At 43.2% G+C, this 21628-nt stretch overlaps 1 protein-coding gene across 1 annotated transcript; it reads left to right on the top strand.

Moving 5' to 3' along the window:
- The first annotated feature begins 1625 nt into the window (after positions 1-1625).
- Positions 1626-13377, top strand: RBX1 (ring-box 1). The gene is made up of 5 exons (XM_062587451.1): positions 1626-1749; positions 3848-3926; positions 10460-10530; positions 11819-11904; positions 13203-13377. Exons 1-5 carry the CDS (start codon positions 1672-1674, stop codon positions 13213-13215), a joined length of 327 nt encoding a protein of 108 aa, XP_062443435.1. The 5' UTR covers positions 1626-1671; the 3' UTR covers positions 13216-13377.
- Positions 13378-21628: the final 8251 nt, after the last annotated feature.

The raw sequence follows: 21628 nt of genomic DNA, 5'->3' as shown, positions 1-21628 counted from the left end.
TGAACGTAGGTTTACCTGACTACTTACCTACCTGTAGTATGCATGGCACTATGCGCCACGGGTCTGGCTCAGCCACTTCAGGTTTTCCCTTTGCCCTAACAATAAAGCCACGTAGCGAGCTCCACAGAGATAAGTTGTCTGTGGATCCTTCCTGGGCCTTCAGCTCTAGTGTTGTTGGCTGCAAAGACAAGAGATAGAACAGATTTACTCTCAGCCTGGACTCCTGCTTCCGGCTGTCCCAAAGTATCAGGGGCCAAGCCACACATAGCAAGACAGATACAGAGAGCCAGACTGGGATAGTACTATTTGGCCCAAATGCCTATGGTAGGAACAGCATATATATACCTTGCCTGCATGCATGTAAGGAAATGCTCTTTCTGGGCCTCTAAATCCTCTACCTTCCTCTGTTCATACAGCAACATAGTGTTCAGACCAATTAGAGAACAGCTGACTCTTCATCAAGAGTGTAGTCTATAAAGACATAAGAATACCTGCCAAATCTGTGCGACTTTCCAAGATCTGCTGTTATCCTGCTGGGGGACTTTCAGAAATTGTTTTCCCCTTGGTTTCCACATCTTGAGGAAGAATACTGACCTTCTCTGAGATGTACTTTGAGCTATACTGATGGAGAGGAAGTTTCCCATGCTAGTTCCCATGCCTGTTTTCTGCACCTTTTCAAATGGCGTAGGCAGGGCTTAGCCAATGTTAACACTGTAGGTACAATCTGTGTGGAATACCTATTTCTAACCTAATTTGCGTGCTAAGAGAGCAATGTGAGCAACGCGAATTGTCTCTAGCAACCACAACGTTCTATTAAAAACAAACACTGTTTCTAAATGAAAGGACTGTGGTAATAACATTGATGACTATACTTGATTCTGCACCTTCAGGAGATGAGCTAGAACGGAAAAAAAAAAAAGTGTATCAAGGGCTGATGCCCCAATTTTGCAGCCGGGTGCAGAGACAAATCCCAACTGCTTTCAGCGACGTCCTACACAAAAATAACCCCAGAATCCGACCACGCAAAGCGCCTCAGGTCGCTCCTAAAAGCCACCCGACCTTTCTGTCGGCTCCGCCGCCTCGCTGCACGGGCCCACGCACCGTTTCGGGGCAGCAGCGAGCCCCGCCCCGCCCTTCAAAGACGGGACGCCCCGCGACGGCAGCGACCTGGGGCCGTTCCCAGCGCAGAGCTGGGCCGCAGCCAGCTCTCTCCGCCTCTCGGCTGCGGCCGGGCCCGCGGCACCTGCTCCCCCGCCCGCCGCCGAGCGGCCGCCGGGAGGCGACAGAGGCGCCGGCAGCGCCGCGCCCCGCCCCAGCCGTGAGGGGCGGGCGCGCTCCCGCCGTTATCCCTTTAAGGGCTCCGCCCCTCCCCCACCGCCTCCCCCCACCCCGGTTGCGCAACACGGCGCGGGGGGGGGGGGTGGGGAGGGGGAGGTGGATGAGGTAACGGCGGGAGGGGCTTCGCCTGACCGGCGCTTTTAAGAGCCCAACTCACGTGACCGTAGCACCGCCCTCCCGCTCTGCCCCTCCCCGCACCTGTTGGATGGTGGGCGGGGCGCGGTATGGCCCGGCGCGGCCGGGGCTCCGCCCACGGCTTCCGCTCGCCCTCGCCACACCCCCTTCCCCGCGGCTCATGCGCACGGAGCGGTACGGGCGATTCACGCATCCAAAATGGCGGCCGCGATGGATGTAGATACCCCTAGCGGCACTAACAGCGGCGCCGGCAAGAAGCGTTTCGAAGTGAAGAAAGTGAGGCCCGCTGGCGCGCTCTGTGCGCCAGTCTCGGCGGGAGGACCGGGGTGGCCAGGGCCGGCCTGCTGGCGGCGAGCGAGGGGGAGGGCCGCTCCGCGCTCTTCTCAAGCCGCCGGGCGCCCGGTTCCGCACCGGGGCGGGCGGGGGCGGGGCTTGCGGGGGGTCGTGACGTGTGTCGGGGCCAACGGCCGAGGCGGGCTGCTGCACGTGGCGTGCCCGCCGCCCAATCAGCGGGCGCGGCTGGCGCCTGCCGCGCGGGGGGAGGGGGGGCTGCCTCGTGAGGGGGGTCCGGCGCCGCCCGCCTGGCCGGGCCCCCGGCTGCCCGCAGCCTCTGCGCGCCTCGGGGCGGCGAAGCGGTAGCGGAGAGCTGCCCCCACCGTCCCTGCAGACCGGCTGCTGTGGCCCAGGCGCCAGGAAACCTCGAGCTGTCTGCAGGCTGCTGTGTACGAAGATTCACGCAAATTTGCACGCCCACTTTAATTTTATTTTATTTTATTTTTATTATCGCGCAGTAACGATGCAAGTGTAGTCAGCAAACACTCTCTTGTCACACTAGTTTTTCTCTGCTTCCTCAAACAGTCATTATATAGGTCTTCTGCTAGGTGCCTCTAGTTGGTTTGTCAGGTGGATTGTGGTGAATATCTGAGTCTGTTACACAAGGGCACAGGTGAGGTAGGGAGGTTGGGTGGAGTTGTACAACACTGGAGTCTGAGAAAGAAGAATCTCGAGACTGGTTATCAGCAAGCACTTCCATATAGTGACATTATATAATTTTATGTATGTATGTATGTATATATATATATATAAAATATATCAATCATTACATTTTATACACACACACACACACATATATATACATATATATATATATATATATATATATAAAATGTAGTGATTCCTGTTTGTGGGATGGCTTCCAAGCTAGTTTGTTTGAAATATAGCTGTCATCTGTGATGATAGAAACTGTTAGCTCTGTGCTGGGCTGTGGGTCTATGCAGAAGCAGCTGCTTGAGTAAAGTGCTCACTTGTGCTTTGGAAGTAAAGGTAGGGAATATACTGATGTCACAGTATTGTGTATTATGCAGTTCTGAATAAATGTGCCATCAGATGCCAATGCAACAACACCGTGTGCATGAGTAGCGCTGCAGTACATTTGTTATAGTGGTCATGTATATTGTGTGGCACTTTATTCCCTTCCCAGAGCTCTAACAGTAGTACCTTTACAGCTGTGCCTCTCCAGTATATGAGAACAGCAGGAAGTGGCACCTCTTATCTATTGGTGGTATTACTCCTCCCCAACAAGGTACCAAGGCACATCTATTCTGTGTGTGTGTGTACGGGCTCAGCATAGGCCTGTGGGTCTCACCAGTGCTGTATGCTGAGACAAGTGATTAAGTACTTGAGAGCATGGAAGAGATGAGGGTACTGGGATCTTACCTTGCTAGATACCTTAATGAGGAAGTCTTTGGAAGATAAGTATCTCAGTCAGTAGGCTGGAAAGAAGCAAAATGTCTAGACCTCTTAATTTATTAGTAAATGAAAATTATCCTAGCTACCTGTATGCTGTCAGACTGCTCTGAATATCGAAGGCAAGCCTATCTATTTAGTTGTTCAGGGGTCAGGGGAAGGTAGCATAAGAGATGATTCCAGGCGTTGGTTCCAACTGTTTTGGGAGAAAATTATTTCTTAGAACAGCTGCAAATAATGTAAATTCCTCTTAACAAAATGGCATCTGGATTGGCCTTTCTCCAAGGCAGTGTCCTTTTCATCAGAATGGAGGATGTGGCTTGAGATGCATTCTTGCCTAGGAATCTTGAATAGAAATGCAGATGAATACATTTGTTTGACAAAAAACGGGACTAAGGGAAGTAGCCTTTGTTTCTAAAGTAGGAGGGAGCATTAGATCTGAGAGATATGTGAGGGAAATGTACTATTGCTTTCCTCTAACACTATTGAAATCATGAGAAGTGGCTCTGGATTTCTAGGATCTTTTTTGTAGAATATCCCTGCTTTTTAGTTTCAAAAATACACGAGATCTTTTCTGTGTGCTGTAAATTGAGTTAAAACTATGTTTTTCTTTCCTTTTTCTCTCTAGTGGAATGCAGTAGCTCTGTGGGCATGGGACATTGTGGTTGATAACTGTGCCATTTGCAGAAACCATATTATGGATCTATGTAAGTAAATGGTGGAGAAGACACTTAAGAATTTTGTCACAGGCATGGTACACAGCTGAAATATCCCCTGTTCAGGGTATGTTTATGCAAATATAACATTCAGTTAGGAAATAATTTTTCTCAATGCCTATAATGTTATGCTATATCCTGTGTAATGCTAAAGTTTTGTAATCTATTTTTGTGACTTCTGTCACCATACTGCTTTCCTCACACTCTTTCCTTGTAAGGAATAGAATTGCTTCTTATCACATCTACAGAAGACATGATGTTGCTGAGTGTATTTTGGATGGAAAGGGAATAGTAATAGAGATGGAAGGAGGTAAAATTATTCAGGGTTGACAGGTAATACTCACAAAGAGAAGTGATGGAGTTTGAAGTATAAGTATCACATTTTTGAAGAAGCCCATTAGGATGAAATCTTATAACACTTTTTGTGTCTGGCTGTCCAGGAATGGCTCAGAGCAGTGACCTCACTTGATTACTTATTCTGCAAAAGCTACTTTGCATAAGTTAGTTAATGCTGTAGTGCAGGGAATTGTGTGGTTGCCCAGAGAACTAATTATTTTTTTCTTTGTGAATATAATAATCAAATGCTGAAAGAAAATACAAAACATTCTGGATATTGATTTGAGTTTTTATTGTGTAATCTTGATGGTTTAACTAACAAATGTGCTTGCTGCACAGGAAAATAAAGTGATAATGGAGTTAAGTTTAAAAATTTCTACCCTGAGATGGGTTTGTGGTGGTTTCAGTCATAATGAATATAAAACCGTATTTTTTTCTCAACACTAACAGGCTATTTTGGACACAGTCCACCTGTCTGCCTTTTTTCAGTAATGAGGGACAGAAGATCTTTTAATTTACCCAGATAGAAATTTGCATTATTTGCCTGTAGTACTGAAATACTAAGATCATAGAACCTCAAAAAGCAAAAGCAGATACAAATACAGTGTCTGAAAATGGCAGTCAGGATTCCATCAGGATAGTTTTGTTTCACTTCATTTTTATGCAGTAGTCTTTGGAATTACTGGTAATGATAACTTACTGTCAATAAGCCTATATGACAATAAAACTGTTTCGGAAAAATGAGACTCCCTGTTTATAATAATAAGTAGTGAGAGATCCATCTGATTTTTACCTTATATTTAATTATAAAATCCTTCTGAAAGTAGCCTTGGAATTATTAAAGAGAAAACACCATAACACACAGGACTGAAACTAGGTTAAGTGAGTTCAGTTCCTTGCTTTTGTACAGATAGGGTTGTATTTTGAGCCAGCTACTGCCTATTCTTGCTCCAGTTTATTCTTGATTATTAGAAAGAGAATGATAACAGTAAGAAAAGCAAGTGAGAACAACGGTTGTGAAATATGCGGAGGTCCTTTAACATAACAGTTTACTTCTGACAACCCGTACCCGTGCCATTTTGAAAAGAAGTTGAGGTGGGTACTAGTGATACAACTCAGTATCTCGTGATATGTTACAGAGGAAAACATGCAGCTAACAAGTAAATGGAATTTTAAAGGTCTGTTTGGACATAAGTTTTATTTATAGAATTAAAAAAATAGAACAAATGTATAAAATCATGTAAGTCAGTATAATTACTCAAAATAAGCGGGATATATTGGATGTTTCATTCTGTGAATCTGCCTCAAAATTAATAAATATATAAAATAATATAAATAAGTATATAGTATATAGTAAATAGTATAAACAATGTTAAGACAAGCCTATATTGCAGATGTAGGACCAGAATTGACAATATGCAGAGTACAAGAAGTATATAAATTGGTGCTCCAAGATCCATGTTGGATCTGGCTTTACTTACTTCCTTGTTACAGTTCATTAATGATGTTTAAAAAAACCACTTTAATCAGATTTTGAAATGTAAAATGTGAAGTGATGGGAAATTGAGAAAAATTAATAGAATGTGCAAGGAAGGACAACACAAGATTCAATTTGATAAAATACAGGATGCAAATGCCTCCATCCTCTGGTAATGAAGAGAAGCCTTGAAAGAGGAAACATTAAAAGAGTGATAAGTGATAAGTACACCAGCTATGCTGATGGAGGATTAACATTATAAAGTCAAGCATCCGAAAGCTAGGATGTAATAAAGTTAAGGTTTCGTGAACTCCTTTCAGTTCGTGTACATCATAACTGATATGGTCAAAGGATTCTCCCCCACCCTCAGTATGATTTTTTTTTCAATGTACAGAATGAATGAGCAAATTTTCTGTGTTTTGTTTTCTTTTCATTGTTTTCTGGAAAGACCCAAGTCCTATTTCGATTTTACTTAAGCAGCATTTTTGATTTCTTCAAGGGCTTGCTCTTTGGAGCTATTGCTGCAGCATGATAAGTGGGGAGTGTTAGGAAACACTGTGATTAGTATAGTGAGTTACCTTCTGGTCTAAGATGTGGAATATAATATGGTAGCAAAAGTGACCCATTTGCTTTTGAAATAAATAAAATATGCTCTTAAAATACTGACTCCTTCCTTTGATAATAAGATACAAAATACCAAACTAGGTACTGTAGTTGCACAAAGATAGACAAACTGGATAGACTCCAAAGAAGAATCTCAAAGTGATTAGCAGGTTGAATGATCTTGGATTCATGGGAAGAATGAAAGAACAGAACTGAGTATAGATAAATTGCTAAGTTAAAAGTAAGAGTGGAACATGATAACTGTGTACAAATATTTTTGAGAGTCTGATACCAAGAGGAAATAGTGAGCATCATAGAAGGGTTTTGTAAGTAGAAGGGATCATATGACAATACAGCGAAGGTGGAACTTAGGGTAACTATTGGGGAAAAAACTATGGATAATTTATGAGCAACAGGAGCAAACTGTGAGGGGGAAGTACTAGAATCCGTCTGAAATATTGAAAACTAAATGGGAGAGTTCATGCTGCATCTTGTAGGTAACAAGTGTACTCCAAGGTTATTAGCTTGGTTATTTGTTCTTTTTTCCTCCTTTTTCTAATTGAATACAGTACATGCTATGTTAGCCATTCATATTTAGTTCTGGTCTTCCAACTAAAGCTGTCCCTTCATGACTAAAAAAAAAAAATCCCTTCATATTAAAAAACAAGCAAACAAACAAAAAACTGAAGGCAACAAGCAAAGAGAAAGGGGAACCCATTTAGTGGTTACCCCTGTTCAAGCAGAAGCCATTTTTAAGAGCTTTGCCATCTAGTTACCCGTGCAGCAGCCTGTTACTACAGCTGCAAATGGAGGACAGGTACTTTACTTCTGTTAAGTACCACCATGGAGCTACTTTTTTTGTTGTATAACAATGCAGAAGATTTCTGCAAAAGGAAATGAAGGAGAAGAGGGATGGTTCTTAATAGATGCCAAGATTCAAAAGTTATTATACAATGTGCATTTCTGTAGCTGCCTGAGTTGAAATACTTGCACTGCATCTTTTACATTTATTACAGGTAGTTCAGGTCTTAGCTGTTTTTCTGCCCTCGCTCCAGTTGCTCTGCCAAAAGCAAGGCAAAAGAGTAGTAGTTCTGATACTTGTTCCTTTCCATCTCTTATTACTTACTTTGGGTCAGTAGCCAGTAAATAGCTCTTCTTTATTTCGGTGGCTAGAATCATCAGTTTTCATTCTCTGACCAAGACTGTTCATTTGTTTTATTCTGTTTTGTTGATACATCATCCTTTTTTGAAATCAGGCAAGTGGGAAACCAAGAAGTGATTTTTGCGAGGCTTTTTTTTTTTTTTTTTTTTAATTTTTTTTTGTCAGTCAAAGGTGATTGTGCCAGCAGTAGTCTCCAGCCTGTTTGATGAGGGAGTTAAATCTGGATGTCTTGTTGGAGGGTCTTACATCACCACCAGAGAACTCCTGCTCAGCTGTTTCTGCAAAAGCTCATCTGTCCTCTTAAGCTTTGGTACTGTCGTTTGTTTTAGACTGTACTTGCTGATCAACAAATACATGAGTAACACTAAAATGGATTTCAGTGCTGCTTCTCTCCCTTACCTAAGCTACCTTTCTTCCCCTCTCCCTCACACTCAAAATACAGCCTTAAAAGCCTGAAAAAGTTTTAGCATTGTGTTCCAAAGCATACAACTCACAGATTGAGGCCACTGGGGGGCCAGGACCAAATGACATAAGAACAGGCTTGATGGACTTCAGATCTAATATGTCCAATATCCTGTTCCCAGCAGGGGAAGAGGAGAAGAAACAAGGTAAGCATACTGTGTGCTGGAATATTTTCCTCACTTTTAGTGGTCAGGGACTCCCTGAGTTAGTTTCCTTACCAATTGACCTTTCTTTCTTCAAATGCATTTCCTCTTCTTCTCCCACTACTCTTCTCACCATTGAAAATATATTAAATTAACCATGTATGCCCAGTGATAAGCAGTAAGACTATGAATCTGTACTGTTGTAACAATAAAATTGTTGTAGCAGTCTTGAGTAGTACATGTTCAGCAGAGGTGCACTTTTCTCCAAAGTAGCTGAAGCTCTTGGGTTCTTGAGCATCTTCCACTTAATTAGGTAAAGTTATATTGCTGTAAGTGCTGAAGGCTTAAGGAATTAAGAAATCTGACAATTCAGCTGCACTGGAATTTGTGCTATTCTATGGACAGGCCAAAGATTGAGCTTTGGACTTCCTGATGTTATATGTTGATGTAAACCGTATCATAAATATACATTCATCCAAACCCTGCAGAACACTTCTTGGAACTGAGTTTCTTTAAGTCTCAGCCTTGTTTTGGATAGTTCTCATGACCAAGGTTAAATGATCTTTCTCACATCCCTTGAAAAATAGGCCTTTTATTTTGTTCCTCTCTACACCTGAGAGTGAAAAATGGAGGGATGGATGAATAGGACAGAACAAATGAAGATCACATTTTTCAGCTAAACCCACGGGGCTTTATAACATTTTTAAATCTTTAATTGGTGAATTGAGTTCTTTTTCCTCTAAGCATATTCAGGCGCACGAAAAGTGCACAGAGAATTGGAGCTCATTCAGACATTTTCTTTGCCAGGAGAAAGATCTGCAAAAAAAAAAAAAGAAATTAACCAACCCGTGTATCAAATTCTAAGCTGATCATCTATCAGCACTTCTTTTAAAACCTTTTGGGCTTGACTTTCATTGTTTTGAAGAACCATCCTTTAGCTGGGAATAGAATGTTGGTCTTAAAATGTGTTTGTGTTTTTGATTGTAGAAAAATTGGAAATGTCATCTTTTTCTCCTTAAATTTCTTCTTCAGCTGGAGCAGAACTGAATTGTTCAGGATGTAGAACGGAGAGCCAGGCTCCTGAATTTGTTTTCTCAGTGCTATTCTTCCCTCCCTCACACACTTCATTTTTATCTCCTGACCAAAAAAAAAAAAAAAAAAACTTAAATAATCTTATAATCTTTGCCTTTTTCAGGATCATCCTAGGTGCTCTAGATCCTATTCTACTCTAAGATGTTAAAAGCTCAAAGCATACAGTTTAAACTGTATTTTCCATTAGTATTTTGGGGATATACTCATCTGTCACAGGCTATATAGAGGAGACAGAAAAGCTTCAGCTCTACATGCGTAAATTATTTTATATAATTTACTCAGTAATAATTTACTCCAATTCTGGGCTCCCCAGTACAAGAGAGACATGGAACTACGGGAGAGAGTCCAGTATAGGGCTACAAAGATGATCAGAGGACTGAAGCATCTCTCTTATGAGGAACGTCTGCAAGAGCTGGGCCTGTTTAGTCTGGAGAAGAGAAGACTGAGGGGGGATCTTATAAATGTCTACAAATACCTTAAGGGAGGGTGTCAAGAGGATGGGGCCAGACTCTTTTCAGTGGTGCCATTGAGAAGATGAGGCAACGAGCACAAACTGGAACTCAGGAAGTGCCATCTGAACATGAGGAAAAACTTCTTTCCTGTGAAGGTGACAAAGCGCTGGCACAGGTTGCCCGGAGAGGTTATGGAGTCTCCTTCTCTGGAGATACTCAAAACCCACCTGGACGCAATCCTGCCTAACATGCTGTAGGTGACCCTGCTTGAGCAGGGGGGTTGGACTAGATCATCTCTAGAGGTTCCTTTCAACCTCAACTGTTCTGTGACTTTGGAAGTATAATTTATGGTACAAAAAGTCCGACAAGACAGTGATTTTATATTTTTAAAGATTTCCAGTTAAGAAATTCAGGTAATTTTTTCTTCACATTTCTGCTGTGGTAACTGATCATCAAAAAAGGTGTATTAAAGCACAGTAGACCAAACTGGAAATATTTGTCCGTAGAATGTGGAAAGCAGACACACCTTATTGGTAGATGAGCTAAGTACTCTTGCCGTATGGTCCTTTGGGATACTAAATTTTAAAGGAAAGGGGAAAATGGGATGAATTATCTTTTGATCTAACTTTTTTGGGGAAAAGTACAGTTTAAACCAACAGCTCTTGACACTTTCCAGCGAAATGAATTCAACAAAAGAAAGAGCTTTGTCCACTTGTTGTAATAAGGAAAACTGCCAGTTGCTGTTTTATGTAGATCTTCTACTCCTGCATATACGTGTTTAATCTTTGTTTTCACAGGCATAGAATGTCAAGCAAACCAAGCATCAGCTACCTCTGAAGAGTGCACAGTTGCATGGGGTGTCTGCAATGTAAGGGAAACTGTTCTATTAATGACCTCAATGTATAATGATGTCCCTTTTTTTCTCTAAGTTAATTATAAAAAAGACTTCAAGTAATCCATCAGAAAAAAGAACTTTAAGATGCCATTTGTTTAGCACAGTGTAGAGAGGAGACAGTAGAAAATGGAAGAATGAAAGTTGGAAAGGTGTAATGGGGAAACACAGAAGAGGAGGAAGGAAGATAAGTCTTGTCCTTATTTTTTTGAAGCATAATAGATCTTTATTTTTGAGCATAGTTTTCCTGGTCAAGGTTTTGCTTTGGTGTTGCACCTTTTTTCTGATGATAGGGTTACCTGGATGTCAGCATGCTTGATTTGTCTTTGCGCAGGCTGATTTGAGGAGTCAATATGGGGTGACTGGATGATTTACTTTCCCTTTTGGAAGAATATCAAATCAGTTTTATTGTCTAATCTCCAGCTCTTCCACTTTGTTGCTGCATGCATTCCTTTATATGTGGTCCCATTAGCATGTGAACTCAAACTGGCATACCATCTCTAGCTAGCCTGGACCTGAGCTGGAAGATACAGTTTTTCATAATGGAAATAGCTACTTGTTTCTCAGTCACAAGCTTGTTATGCTGTGGGATCAAGTTACAATGTGATAATCCCTAAACAGGATTATGAATGTTATGATTCTGTCTGTAAAAGATGAGAGCGTTTTTTTTTAACCATGTCAGAATAGTCTAGTGTCAATATTATGACTTTCTGTGCAGTGGTTACACAAATGGAACCTTGTTTTTTAAGGAGCTCTATGGGGCATGGAAGAGTGTGTCTGCAGTAAATGTGTGATAGAGATTTTTTTTCTTTCTAGTCTTGCAAGTTCATTTTTATTCAAACTTGAGTTTGTCCAGAGATCTTGCAGAAAGCTTCAGCCTGTCTGCATACATATCACCCTGCTACTCATTGTGAAATCCTCTTCCTTGCTTCTCTGATTATGCTTCTTATCAGCATCTGCTCTGCCAATTTTAGCAGCTGCTAAACTTGTGTTCTTTCCTCCTCAGAAGTCAGTCACTTGCCACTGTGTCTACTGTGGAACAGGCTGCCTGCTGCCATTTCACTAATGTTCCCTTTCTCTCCTGAACTTGGATCAGTTCCTTGGCTCTTATGAGTGAACTAGCTGATGAGTCCTCCCCACCTTTGTCTGCATACACTTGCTACTTGCTTCTTACCATGATGCTTTTGATATATTAGCTTTCACGTTGAGGCATGTTTATGAATACTGTGTTCTGAAATGATGTGGTTTGAACTTTCTCTTCCAGCATGCTTTCCACTTCCACTGCATCTCTCGCTGGCTCAAAACTCGCCAAGTATGCCCACTGGACAACAGGGAATGGGAGTTTCAAAAGTAGGTATCCTGCAGTTTTCAACATCAAAAATGCAATTGTCCTTCTGCCAGCAGAAATGATCAATGTCAGATATGTGGATAATCTTTCTCGTTTCTGGGTCTGACAGCATAGTTGCTATTAGGAAAGGATTTTACTTCACTTTGCTGTTTAGTGTCCTTTCCTTAGTCACCTGGTGGCTCTGAAGGAAGACTAGCTGTGGATAAATGAGCATTGTTATAAAGTAGCAATTTCTATTGACATTCTCTCTAAAGAGTGGAGAACAGAGAGAAATGGAATTCACTGAAAGCAGAGCCTCAGGTGAACACTGCTGCATGAGCAATTTGGGTTTGGAAACTGACCTGAATTGTGCTTCTCCCAGAGCATTTATGCTGAGATGCCAGAAGTTTTATTGGGTCCATCTGTGCCTTGATGATCTGTTTTATAACTCTAATAAGATTAGAGGTTAATAGAGCTGACTTCTTAGTATCTTGAAAGCAAGTGTCTGTGTAACCATTGCTACTGTTGGCCCGTCTATTCAGAATTTCTGCATTTTTTTGTTTTGTTTTCTTCAAAGGTCTGCTGTTAGAATAATCAGGAGATACCTGGTTGGGTTTTTGAGGATTAGCTGTACATGGACAGTAGCTGGGAAATGTGCCTGTCACTTGCTTCATTCTGCACTGTTTATCCATTAATCTCTCTTTGCATTAGTGTGGGTTCACCTTTTCTTTTTCTTAAAGACCATTAAGATCCAAATTAAATCAAAACAAATATTGTAGCTATTTAGGATTGTCCTTGGAATCTGGTACACATTCAGTTGTATAAATGTTCATTGACATGATAACTTGAGTTCCATAGTTTTGGTCTTAAGATATTTTAATGAACAGTTAATGAAAGCTGAGCCCAAGGTGCAGCTATTCTGTCTGGCTAGAAACTAATGTTGCATGGGCAGCATTGTGAGTGATAGAAACATGCACGTGTATCTTCTTATGCATGCCTAATAATACATCTGGGGTTTTGGCCTTGTTTCCACTCAGAGTATAACTGAAGTGGGATTCAGGGCAGAAAATGATGGTACTGAGGTTCTCTTGCATATGAAATGGTGAACTGCGTAGTCTTCCATATAACTAAACACTGGATAGACTTGGGGGAAGTGAAATGTGGAGAACTTCCTAAGGTTTCCATAGCATAGCATTTCATCTACATCTGTGTTGCATGTTAATTAGATTGTGTTAGAATGAGAATAAGTCTGCCCAAATCAGCACTGGTATCAAATACAAAATTTCAAAAAGCATTAATGCAACATATTATATATTTTCAGGTATGGACATTAGAGAGATGTTCACCAAGCTTCGTGTTACGTTGTCAGCCTGGATTGTTCATGTTACTATGAGTTTGTTTTAGCAATTTGAAAAATATGTGTACTATTCTGCTTCAACCTGAATATCTTTCTGTGGTACACCATTGAATAAAATCTTATTGGAGCTTCGTCTCTATGTTTTTGTCTTGTGCTTGAGAGTGGGAAGTTGGTGAACAGGAAAGCAAAATAATTTTCTGGAGACTGGGGAGTTCAGGTACACTTTTGTTCATTAATATCACCAACACTTTGGGAGGCAAATGTGCTGTTCTCACAGGAGAACTTCCAGGGCAAATACTCTTGTCACTGCCCGCCGTCTTTGACTAAAGGTTTGGTCTTACTCCCTAACAAATTAAAACCACACCTCTGGGTCACTGAAGTCAGCATTAGGCTCCGTCATGTAGTATAATGGGAGCAAGACATGGCCTAGCAAAATGTAATTTATGCAAATAGTGTTCTCAGGTGGACACACTTTCTTGCAGTGGAGTTGAAATGATGATCTATATAATTAAGGATTGTGTCATTATTGGAAAGTACTTTTTATTCCTTTTACTCTTGAGTTTGACTAGACCAGCTCCCCTGCAGAGGAAAATGTCATTAACCATTCTTGGTTCTATCTATTTAGCTTGGGATGCTTCAACTGAACGCCAGTTTTTGTCAGTGCTCATCAAGCACTTTTGTGTGTCAGGTGAAAGTAGGCTTAGGTAACTCACATGCTAAATTGACTGCAGAGCTAAAAATAAGCAGTGTATGAAAAAACTTTTTCGTGGTTGGCTTTCTACTGGTATTTCCCCAATTAAAGTCAAGATGCAGTTCTTGTTGGCCAAAAGTTACTGTGAAAAGTATGTAATACTTTGGTATCTCTCGTGCCAAATGGCCTGGTATCTTGATCATTACATCAAATTTTGGCCCGTGTTGACAGTCTTAGTAGATGCCTGTAACTCAAACAAGGTAAAAGAAATTCTTCCTACTACAAAAGGTTGTGTCCTTCATGTCACCAGTGGCATGCACAGTATATTTCTTTCAGTAGTTGTTTGTGATGCTACCTTTGGATGAGCATACTTTTGCTAGTTATTAAGGATAGGAAATTTGTTACCTAATGCTAAGCACTGGTGCACTGTAGTGGTGGACAGTAAGGATGGTCATCAGCAGAACCAAAACATACAAGCTTTTCAGTAATCACTGGGGCTTTCTTTAATCTGCAGCAAGCAAATGTCAGGATTATTTTATCAGCAGGTGTCAGTGATCTGCAATGATACAGTTTGCTATTTTCCACCCTCATGAATAAAAAGGGGGCAACAGAAGTCAGGAATAGCTAAACGTTTTTTGTTGTTGTTTTAACAAAAAATTTGGAATTGAGTTTGTTCAAAGCTTATCGAGGTAATCTTGGTGATGGGAGTGGGAATGGAGCAGAGCAGGGGGAAAAATGACCTTCTCAGCTAATGTAGCCGTCAAAGCATTCATCCGGGCAGTGGGATAGCCAGGTTAAATACTGTTCTCTGGAATTTGCACTTCCTGTTGAATGTCCTATCTCCCTGACCAAAATGTTGTCTGTTCCTGTTGATGACAGCCTGTTTGTATACAGTGTTTGAATATTCAGGAGCTTGGAGTGCAGATGCTCACTGATAAAGGCATGTAGTTTCTCTGGAACTTTGTTTTGGGTCCAGCTACATCAGTCTAGTTTCTTTCCCTTTAGTCTGTGCATATTGCCCTAAGCGTATTTTTTTGGCTGAGGACACATCAGCGCAGGCATTTCCCTCTCCTTCATGGCTCTGTGTGGTTTTGCTCGAGGCTGTGCCTGCAAGCAGATTCTTTTTGTATCAGTTTTTTATTTAAAAAAAAAGAAAAAAAGAGTCCTTCCAACTGGCTATTTCCAGGCAGGCAGTCTCCCTCCATGCCCCTTGAACTCTGTTCTGGTGCAGTGTGTGAACTGTTAAATTTGATTTCAGTTTGCTCTTCTAGAGACTATCCCAAACTTGGTTTCCCTAAGTGTGTGGGGGGGAAGAGACTGTAAAGCAGCAATTGTTCACAGACCCAGGAAAGAGAATCCGTTTTCAGCTGCTGCCAGTCGAAACGGTTCTGCCGTCCTATTCCCTCTAGTGCAAAATCTGCTGTGAGGAACGGAGGCAGCTCCAGCACACGGCTGCTGGCAGCCCAGTTTTCTGTAGCACGCGTTAAGGATTGCGTTTGGGGGAGGGGGAAGAGCTGCTGTGAGTGATCTAAGAGAGCAGCGCTGCAGCACCGGGAGTGTAAAGTGAAGGGACGAGGGATCCGTTTTAGCCCAAGACAAAAAGGCTCCTATTTCCCTGGGGTGTGGTTGCTCACTCAGATAGCATCACTCTGTCCTGACTTACAGTTTGACCTCCATCTGGATATCATGGTGGTAGGAGGGGGAAGGAGCATTAGTTTGAGCTGTTGTCTTTTCTTTCCTGAAGCAACAATCATTTTCAGCTACAGCTTCCCCTTCTTTCAAAATACAGACAGCTTTTTGGGGATAGGAGGAAGGAGTTGGACGCGTTTTTAAGTTTTGGTGTGCTGGGGGGAAGGTAGGTGTGCAGGGGAAATATGAAGACTATGTTAGTGTCCTTTGACACTTCTGTAAATGGAGAACAAATCTGAACTATGGACCCAAAAATAACAAAATTGTAAAGAGAGCATAGAACTGCATAGAATGCATATCCCACAGCTCCCACTTAGAGAGAAACAAATTGGTGGTGGACCTGCTGCAGAGCAGAAGGCAATTTTGACATAACTGATGATTTGCACACGTCTGTCAACTGAGTCAAGCTGAACAGACCCTAGTGGAGAGTGCTTGGAGCCAGCCAGCCTGACCAGAGAGCAGCTTCCTTTTCTTCCTTGGAGAGGCAATAAACTTCAGATGCTGGGTGGCATCGGCTGCACCTTGGGTGCCAAATCTTTTTCTGCTGTTCCATAAAAATGTCAGAATCAGGCCTACATGGTGCAAAGATAGCATGTTCTGCTGTATTTCCACATACCCGCAAAAGCAAGAGGTGGTGAACTGGCACCAAAGAGCAAAACATCTGTGTTACAGTGCAGTGGCTGAGCTGCAGTTCATAGGTAAAAATACAGGTACTAAGTACTTTCTGCCTCAGGATCATGTTATGGGCTGTACACTGGAAAATGGCATGCTTTCAGGAGTGCTCTAGGCAAAAAGCATCTGCGTCTGAGAGGAATGGTTAAAGCCTCAGCCAGACTGCCAAGCTTGTAGCAACAAATTGTGGACTAAACGTGGTTGTGCCCCCCTGTCTTGGCTATTGCCTCAGCCTGGTTGTGAGGGAGATGTAGATGCTTCATTTGGGATGAGGAAGTTTTGCAAGTGCTTTAGGTGGCCCTGTGGGTGTCCTTGTGCGGAGAGCTCTGGGAACTGCTCCGGCTGCTGTACGGTCAGGTGTGACGGTGAAATCCCACCTGGGTGTGCTAAAATACGGCCTTGTGAGGAGGGCAGCAGTAGCCCTCTGCATGGATCTGTGCAGGCAAGTAAAGATGCCGGCATCCACCACCAGTCTCTCTCCCACTAGCTCCTTGCGGAGAAGCTAACTGACATCCTGAAGTACCCTGGGGCCACAAAATGTTCGGCAAACATGATGTGAAGATCACCCACATGTTGAACACGGTGGAGCCATGCCAGCGCAGGCAGATCCAAGCTTCCAGGAATGGAGCAACCTCAGAAGGAAGCATGAGGAGATTTGCACTGTTTGGTCTTCTGGAAAACTTCCACCTCCAAATATGTCAGGGCAGTGGATGGCAACAAATCTACTTCCCTGACTAGTAACCACCTTTGCTTTCATTCCCCTAGTTAGAAGCAAGCAGACAGAAAAGAGCAGACAAGAAGATAACGTGAAGAAGAGATGGGCAGAGGCAGAGACAAAGACTAAATTGCTGCCTGTGCTTGTCCCAGACGCTGCTACCACCAGGAGAGAGGTGAGTAGATGTTGTGGCAAGCAGCAAATACCAGTGCAGGGCTGGATGGAGAGCAAAAGCCTTCCCTTTTGGCCCCACGGTACGTTGGTATGGCCCCTATTGCTTCGTGTGACTTTTTGTTTTCTTCCCCGACGCTACGAGTTTCGCAGCAAGGCTGCTGCGTTCGCCGCGGCGCGTGAAGAACAGTGCGCGCCGTTCGCCCCAACCCACCGCCACCACCTTCTCTCCAATCCGCTCTGTTATCCGGTCTGGTCTGCTATCGGGTCTCATCGTGGCCTTTCTCCTTCTCTGATGCCATTGCCACGGAGATCCCGAGGGACAGACGGGTGCCGTGGTCAGCTGGAGCCTCCTGGCCGTCCTGAAAGCCACGAACGGCGATTCAGATCAAAGCTGCTTGCTCGTCGAAAGAAGTGGCATTTTGAGCATTTTTCTTCACCCTGCTTGCATCAGATACACTGAAATGAATCATTTTGACATGTTAGACATGAAATATTATGATTTTTAATGCAAAATGTCTTAATGTTTTTGGTACCTCTCCCCCTCCCCTCCCAGAATTTCAGGATTGCAGATTTTTTGGAAAATTGTCTATTTGCCAGAATTCACCTTGTGTAAAACATGGCTCCAGTTTCAATCCACGGCCATTACGCTTGCCACAAAAACGTTCCTCATGTTCAGTTTTGGCGGTAAGGCGAGAAAAACGTCAAACCAACAAACGCCTCCGTCAGCCCCTGCCCACGGCGCGACTGCCGCAGCGCACGTGGGCTGGGGGGGAGCTCTGAGGGCTCCCCAGCCCTTCCCGCTCCCCCTTGGTCTCTGGCACGTTTCTACTCCACGCCGAGCGAGCGGCCGTGCATCTCCTCGCTCAGCCCGCCGGCTAAGGGGAGACCGAGGGTTTGACGTACTCATAAATCACTGATCTCCAAACTGTTTGTAGGCGAAAGTCTATGAGGAAAGATGACAGCGCAGTGAGGATTGCTTTTGAGCCACTGGTTTCTCCAGAAATCTTCCAACGAGATAAAATGCTCCTCCAAAGGGTCAATGGGAAGAATAATGCAGACTTGTTCTCCCAAGTGGGTGTTTTGGGTGTCACTGCTGTTGTACCTTTTTTGCAAGATGATGACATGGAGTAAGAGATGCAGCTCCAGTAAAATGAACAGTTTTTCAGACTTCCTGGGTTGAATCTTCTTATTACAAGGCGTTTTTCATCCCAGATTTGATTTGCCATAGACTGCATGTGACACTGGCTTATGAATATCTGGGTTTTAAACACTACCCAGCATCAGAAGCTGTTGTGTAGCTAATTGGCAACCTCACAGAGGCTTATTTTGCTGAGGAGAAGGCCTTGTTCTCCACTGCAGTGAAATCTGAAGATCCCTTTCGAAAAAGAGTCCGTCATAATTCAGCAAGAGATGCCGGCTCCATCCCGAAGTCCTGTGGGATCCAGGAGTGGCTGCTGCGTGAAGCCGTGTTAGCATCAGAAGTTATTTATAACACAGGCAAAGCTTTCTAATGATCATATCAGGCCGCACAGTTCAAGTCATGTGAAATAATCTGACATCCTTTACAAACACGGCAGAGCAAAATGATTCCAGTAACCAGGAAGCTCCTGGTTACCGGAGCACACAGCAAAGCCCGGCATTGCATTTTCCAGCGTTTCCCTTCCTGGAGCAAACAACAGCGGGCAATCAGAGCAGATATTTCATGAGTTACAAATGGCAGATTTTTTTAAAAAAAAGGGGGTTGGACTTCAAACACTCCAAAATGAGACTTTCCACACACGTCTCTTCACCGCATTAGGGAACAAGCTCTGCTATTGCTTTTGTCCCCGTTGAGCCTGGAACTGCGGGTTAGGCTCAGATGTTTTTCCTTCCTCTGAATCTCAGCTGATTTTAGGCATTTCTACCAGCTCCTCTCCTCCTGAAGATGATTCAGCAAATGAAACATGACAAAACAAAACTCATTTTAATAGCTGGTCTTGGCCAAGACAAACTTAGAAAATAGCTGTGTTGTTGTTATAAGCTGGAACGTAAAGCCATTTACTTCATTAGCAGGAACGGCAACAAAATAACAACTCATAATGTTGGCAAGAGTAGAATCAGAACTAAAATATTGCGTACAAAATAGAAAAAGAACTAGGATAAATTCCTTATTATGGACCTAAACTAATTTGTCTTGAATATAATAGTCTCAGAAATCACCAGGGGTTTGTGAGAGGCTTCTTGAAAAGTATGTTTTTGTGTAGTGTCTGACTGTGCAAGCAGATAAAATAGTACCTGTGACATGGAGAGATACCTTCAGATGAGAGTCTACATCACTGAAGCTGCGGGGGCGAGGGGAGAGGCTGAACAGTGACACTTTACTGGCAAGTGCATGCTTAAAAGTTGGAGACTGAACAAGAATGGAATTAAAACTGTTAACCAATAAGTGTTTACATTTTGAACTGACTAGAAATCTGGGACTAGGACTGTGATTTACTTTGTGTTTTCACTCACAACCACGGTAAAAGTACAGCTGAACAGTTGCATGTGGAATAAAGCAAGAATAGAAGAAATTCCTTGTTGTGGGACTCACATAGCTCTGGCAGATTTTTTTTTAGTTGCTCTCCATAAAATTTTGAGAAAACATTTTACTGATTATGGATAACCTCTTTCAAATAAAAGATTTCACTCCCCAGCTGAATCTGTGGTGGCTCCTGCCAACAAAGTGGACATCCAAGGGTTGCCTACTCCAGTAGGAACGCTTTATCAGGAAGTACAAAACATTATCATAAAAAATAGAAAGATCTGCAGTAAAATTGGCTTATCTTTGAAAGAGGAACAGAGTGTTTATCTGGTCACAACAGCATAATGTCCCTCGGTTTTGTTTCAAATTTTCAGTCTATCTTGGACTGACCTTTGGAACCTTGAGGAGATCAAGCTGTCCCTAAATCTCCCAAAAACATACCTGAACTTACCCAAATACAGTATTTTCTGTTTCTCTAGCCTCTAAAATGTCTTAATTTTTTACCTCTATCCTCTAGGAAAACTTTTTAAAGCAGCCCTTCAACCAGTTTTTTGCATGAGAAACCCAGCCCTTCATGGGATTTAGGTCGTCCTTCCATTTGCTGCAAATCCCATTTAAACGAGAGGCCGCGTGCTCACTTCCACATCTCTGCATTTTGATGGCCTTGCCTCAGCCTTGCTTCAAATGTACTTATTGGCACTGGCAGCAGAGTCCCCGCTCCCTCGCGCTCTGGCGAGCTGGGAGGTGGCTATCAGAAGTATCTGCCGAAGATGTCCAAGAGGGTCAGGTATCATCGTGGAGAGCATCCACATGGGTGTCACAGCGTGACAGACTGTGCGGCCAAAACATACCTGGGAATATTGTTCATTCATTCAAGAAATCCTCCCACCTTGACAGCTACATGAAGTCCTGCCCTGGTTCAAAATTGCTGTGAGAGTACTACAGTTGTATACACTTCCTTAAGGCCACGTATGTTCATGCAAACATTAGGAGGAGACATAAAAGCTGACGGAGCTGTTTTAGCTTCATTCTTTACTTAGATTGTTTCCATCGTTGTTTTTCCCTAAACCATTGCTTTGGATCCAGCTGCACTCTAATACATATGGGGTGATGACCTGAGGAGAATAAGGATGCCTCTGTATACTGGAACGGACGCGCTTCGACATATTTAGTCCATGTATGTACGTGACGGCGTGTTCTCCAGCCCCGCTGCTTTGGCATGCCGCGAGCACAAGCAGGCAAAGGCGCTGCGGCATCTCCGTCGCTCTGACCGTGGCAGCACGAAAGCTGCGAGCGCCACCAGCACAGTGACGCTCCCAACAGCACGCGGGTCCTGGGGCTCAGGGACTGTGTCCTGACCGTGTTCTGCAACGGTGGCGTCCGTGTGCATGCGTCGAACACCTGGAGGAACATCAGTTGCTTCCTTGACAAGGAAAATATCTCTTCTTTCTTCTTCTTGTTCCTCCTCCTCCTCTTCTTTTTTTTTTAATTTTATATTTGTATGATGACACGCACCTCTGTCAGCTTTGTCCTTCTATAGGCACCCCGAGGCCAGCAGTCTCCATGCGTATAACCTCCGCCAGAGCTTTGCAAACACGACATTGGGGGACACGATGGTCAAAAGAGCAGCAGGAGTAAAAATACAGGCAATCAGTCTTCTCTTTGCCATTTTGAAAAGGCTGCATGCAGCCAGGACAGCCGACAAAATCTCCTACACACCCGCGTGTCCTGGTTTTGACTCTGCAGTCTTCGCAGGACGACGGCCTCAGCCTCGGTCTCAGCTCTCTCATCCGCTGACCCCGGAAAGTAACCGGCACCGTCGCGCTAGCGCCAGGCTAGAAATGATGAGTCAAAGAGTCTCTGGTGCTCCAGCCAGGAAAAGTGCAGCCCAAACACTTTTATTATTTATGTGGTAAACACGTACAGCAATTATGCAGCATTAATGT

Source organism: Rhea pennata, chromosome 1 (assembly GCF_028389875.1).
Source record: "Rhea pennata isolate bPtePen1 chromosome 1, bPtePen1.pri, whole genome shotgun sequence".
Classification (NCBI taxonomy): domain Eukaryota; kingdom Metazoa; phylum Chordata; class Aves; order Rheiformes; family Rheidae; genus Rhea; species Rhea pennata.
Note: the sequence above shows the minus strand (reverse complement) of the source record. Positions and strands in the feature narration are given on the sequence as shown.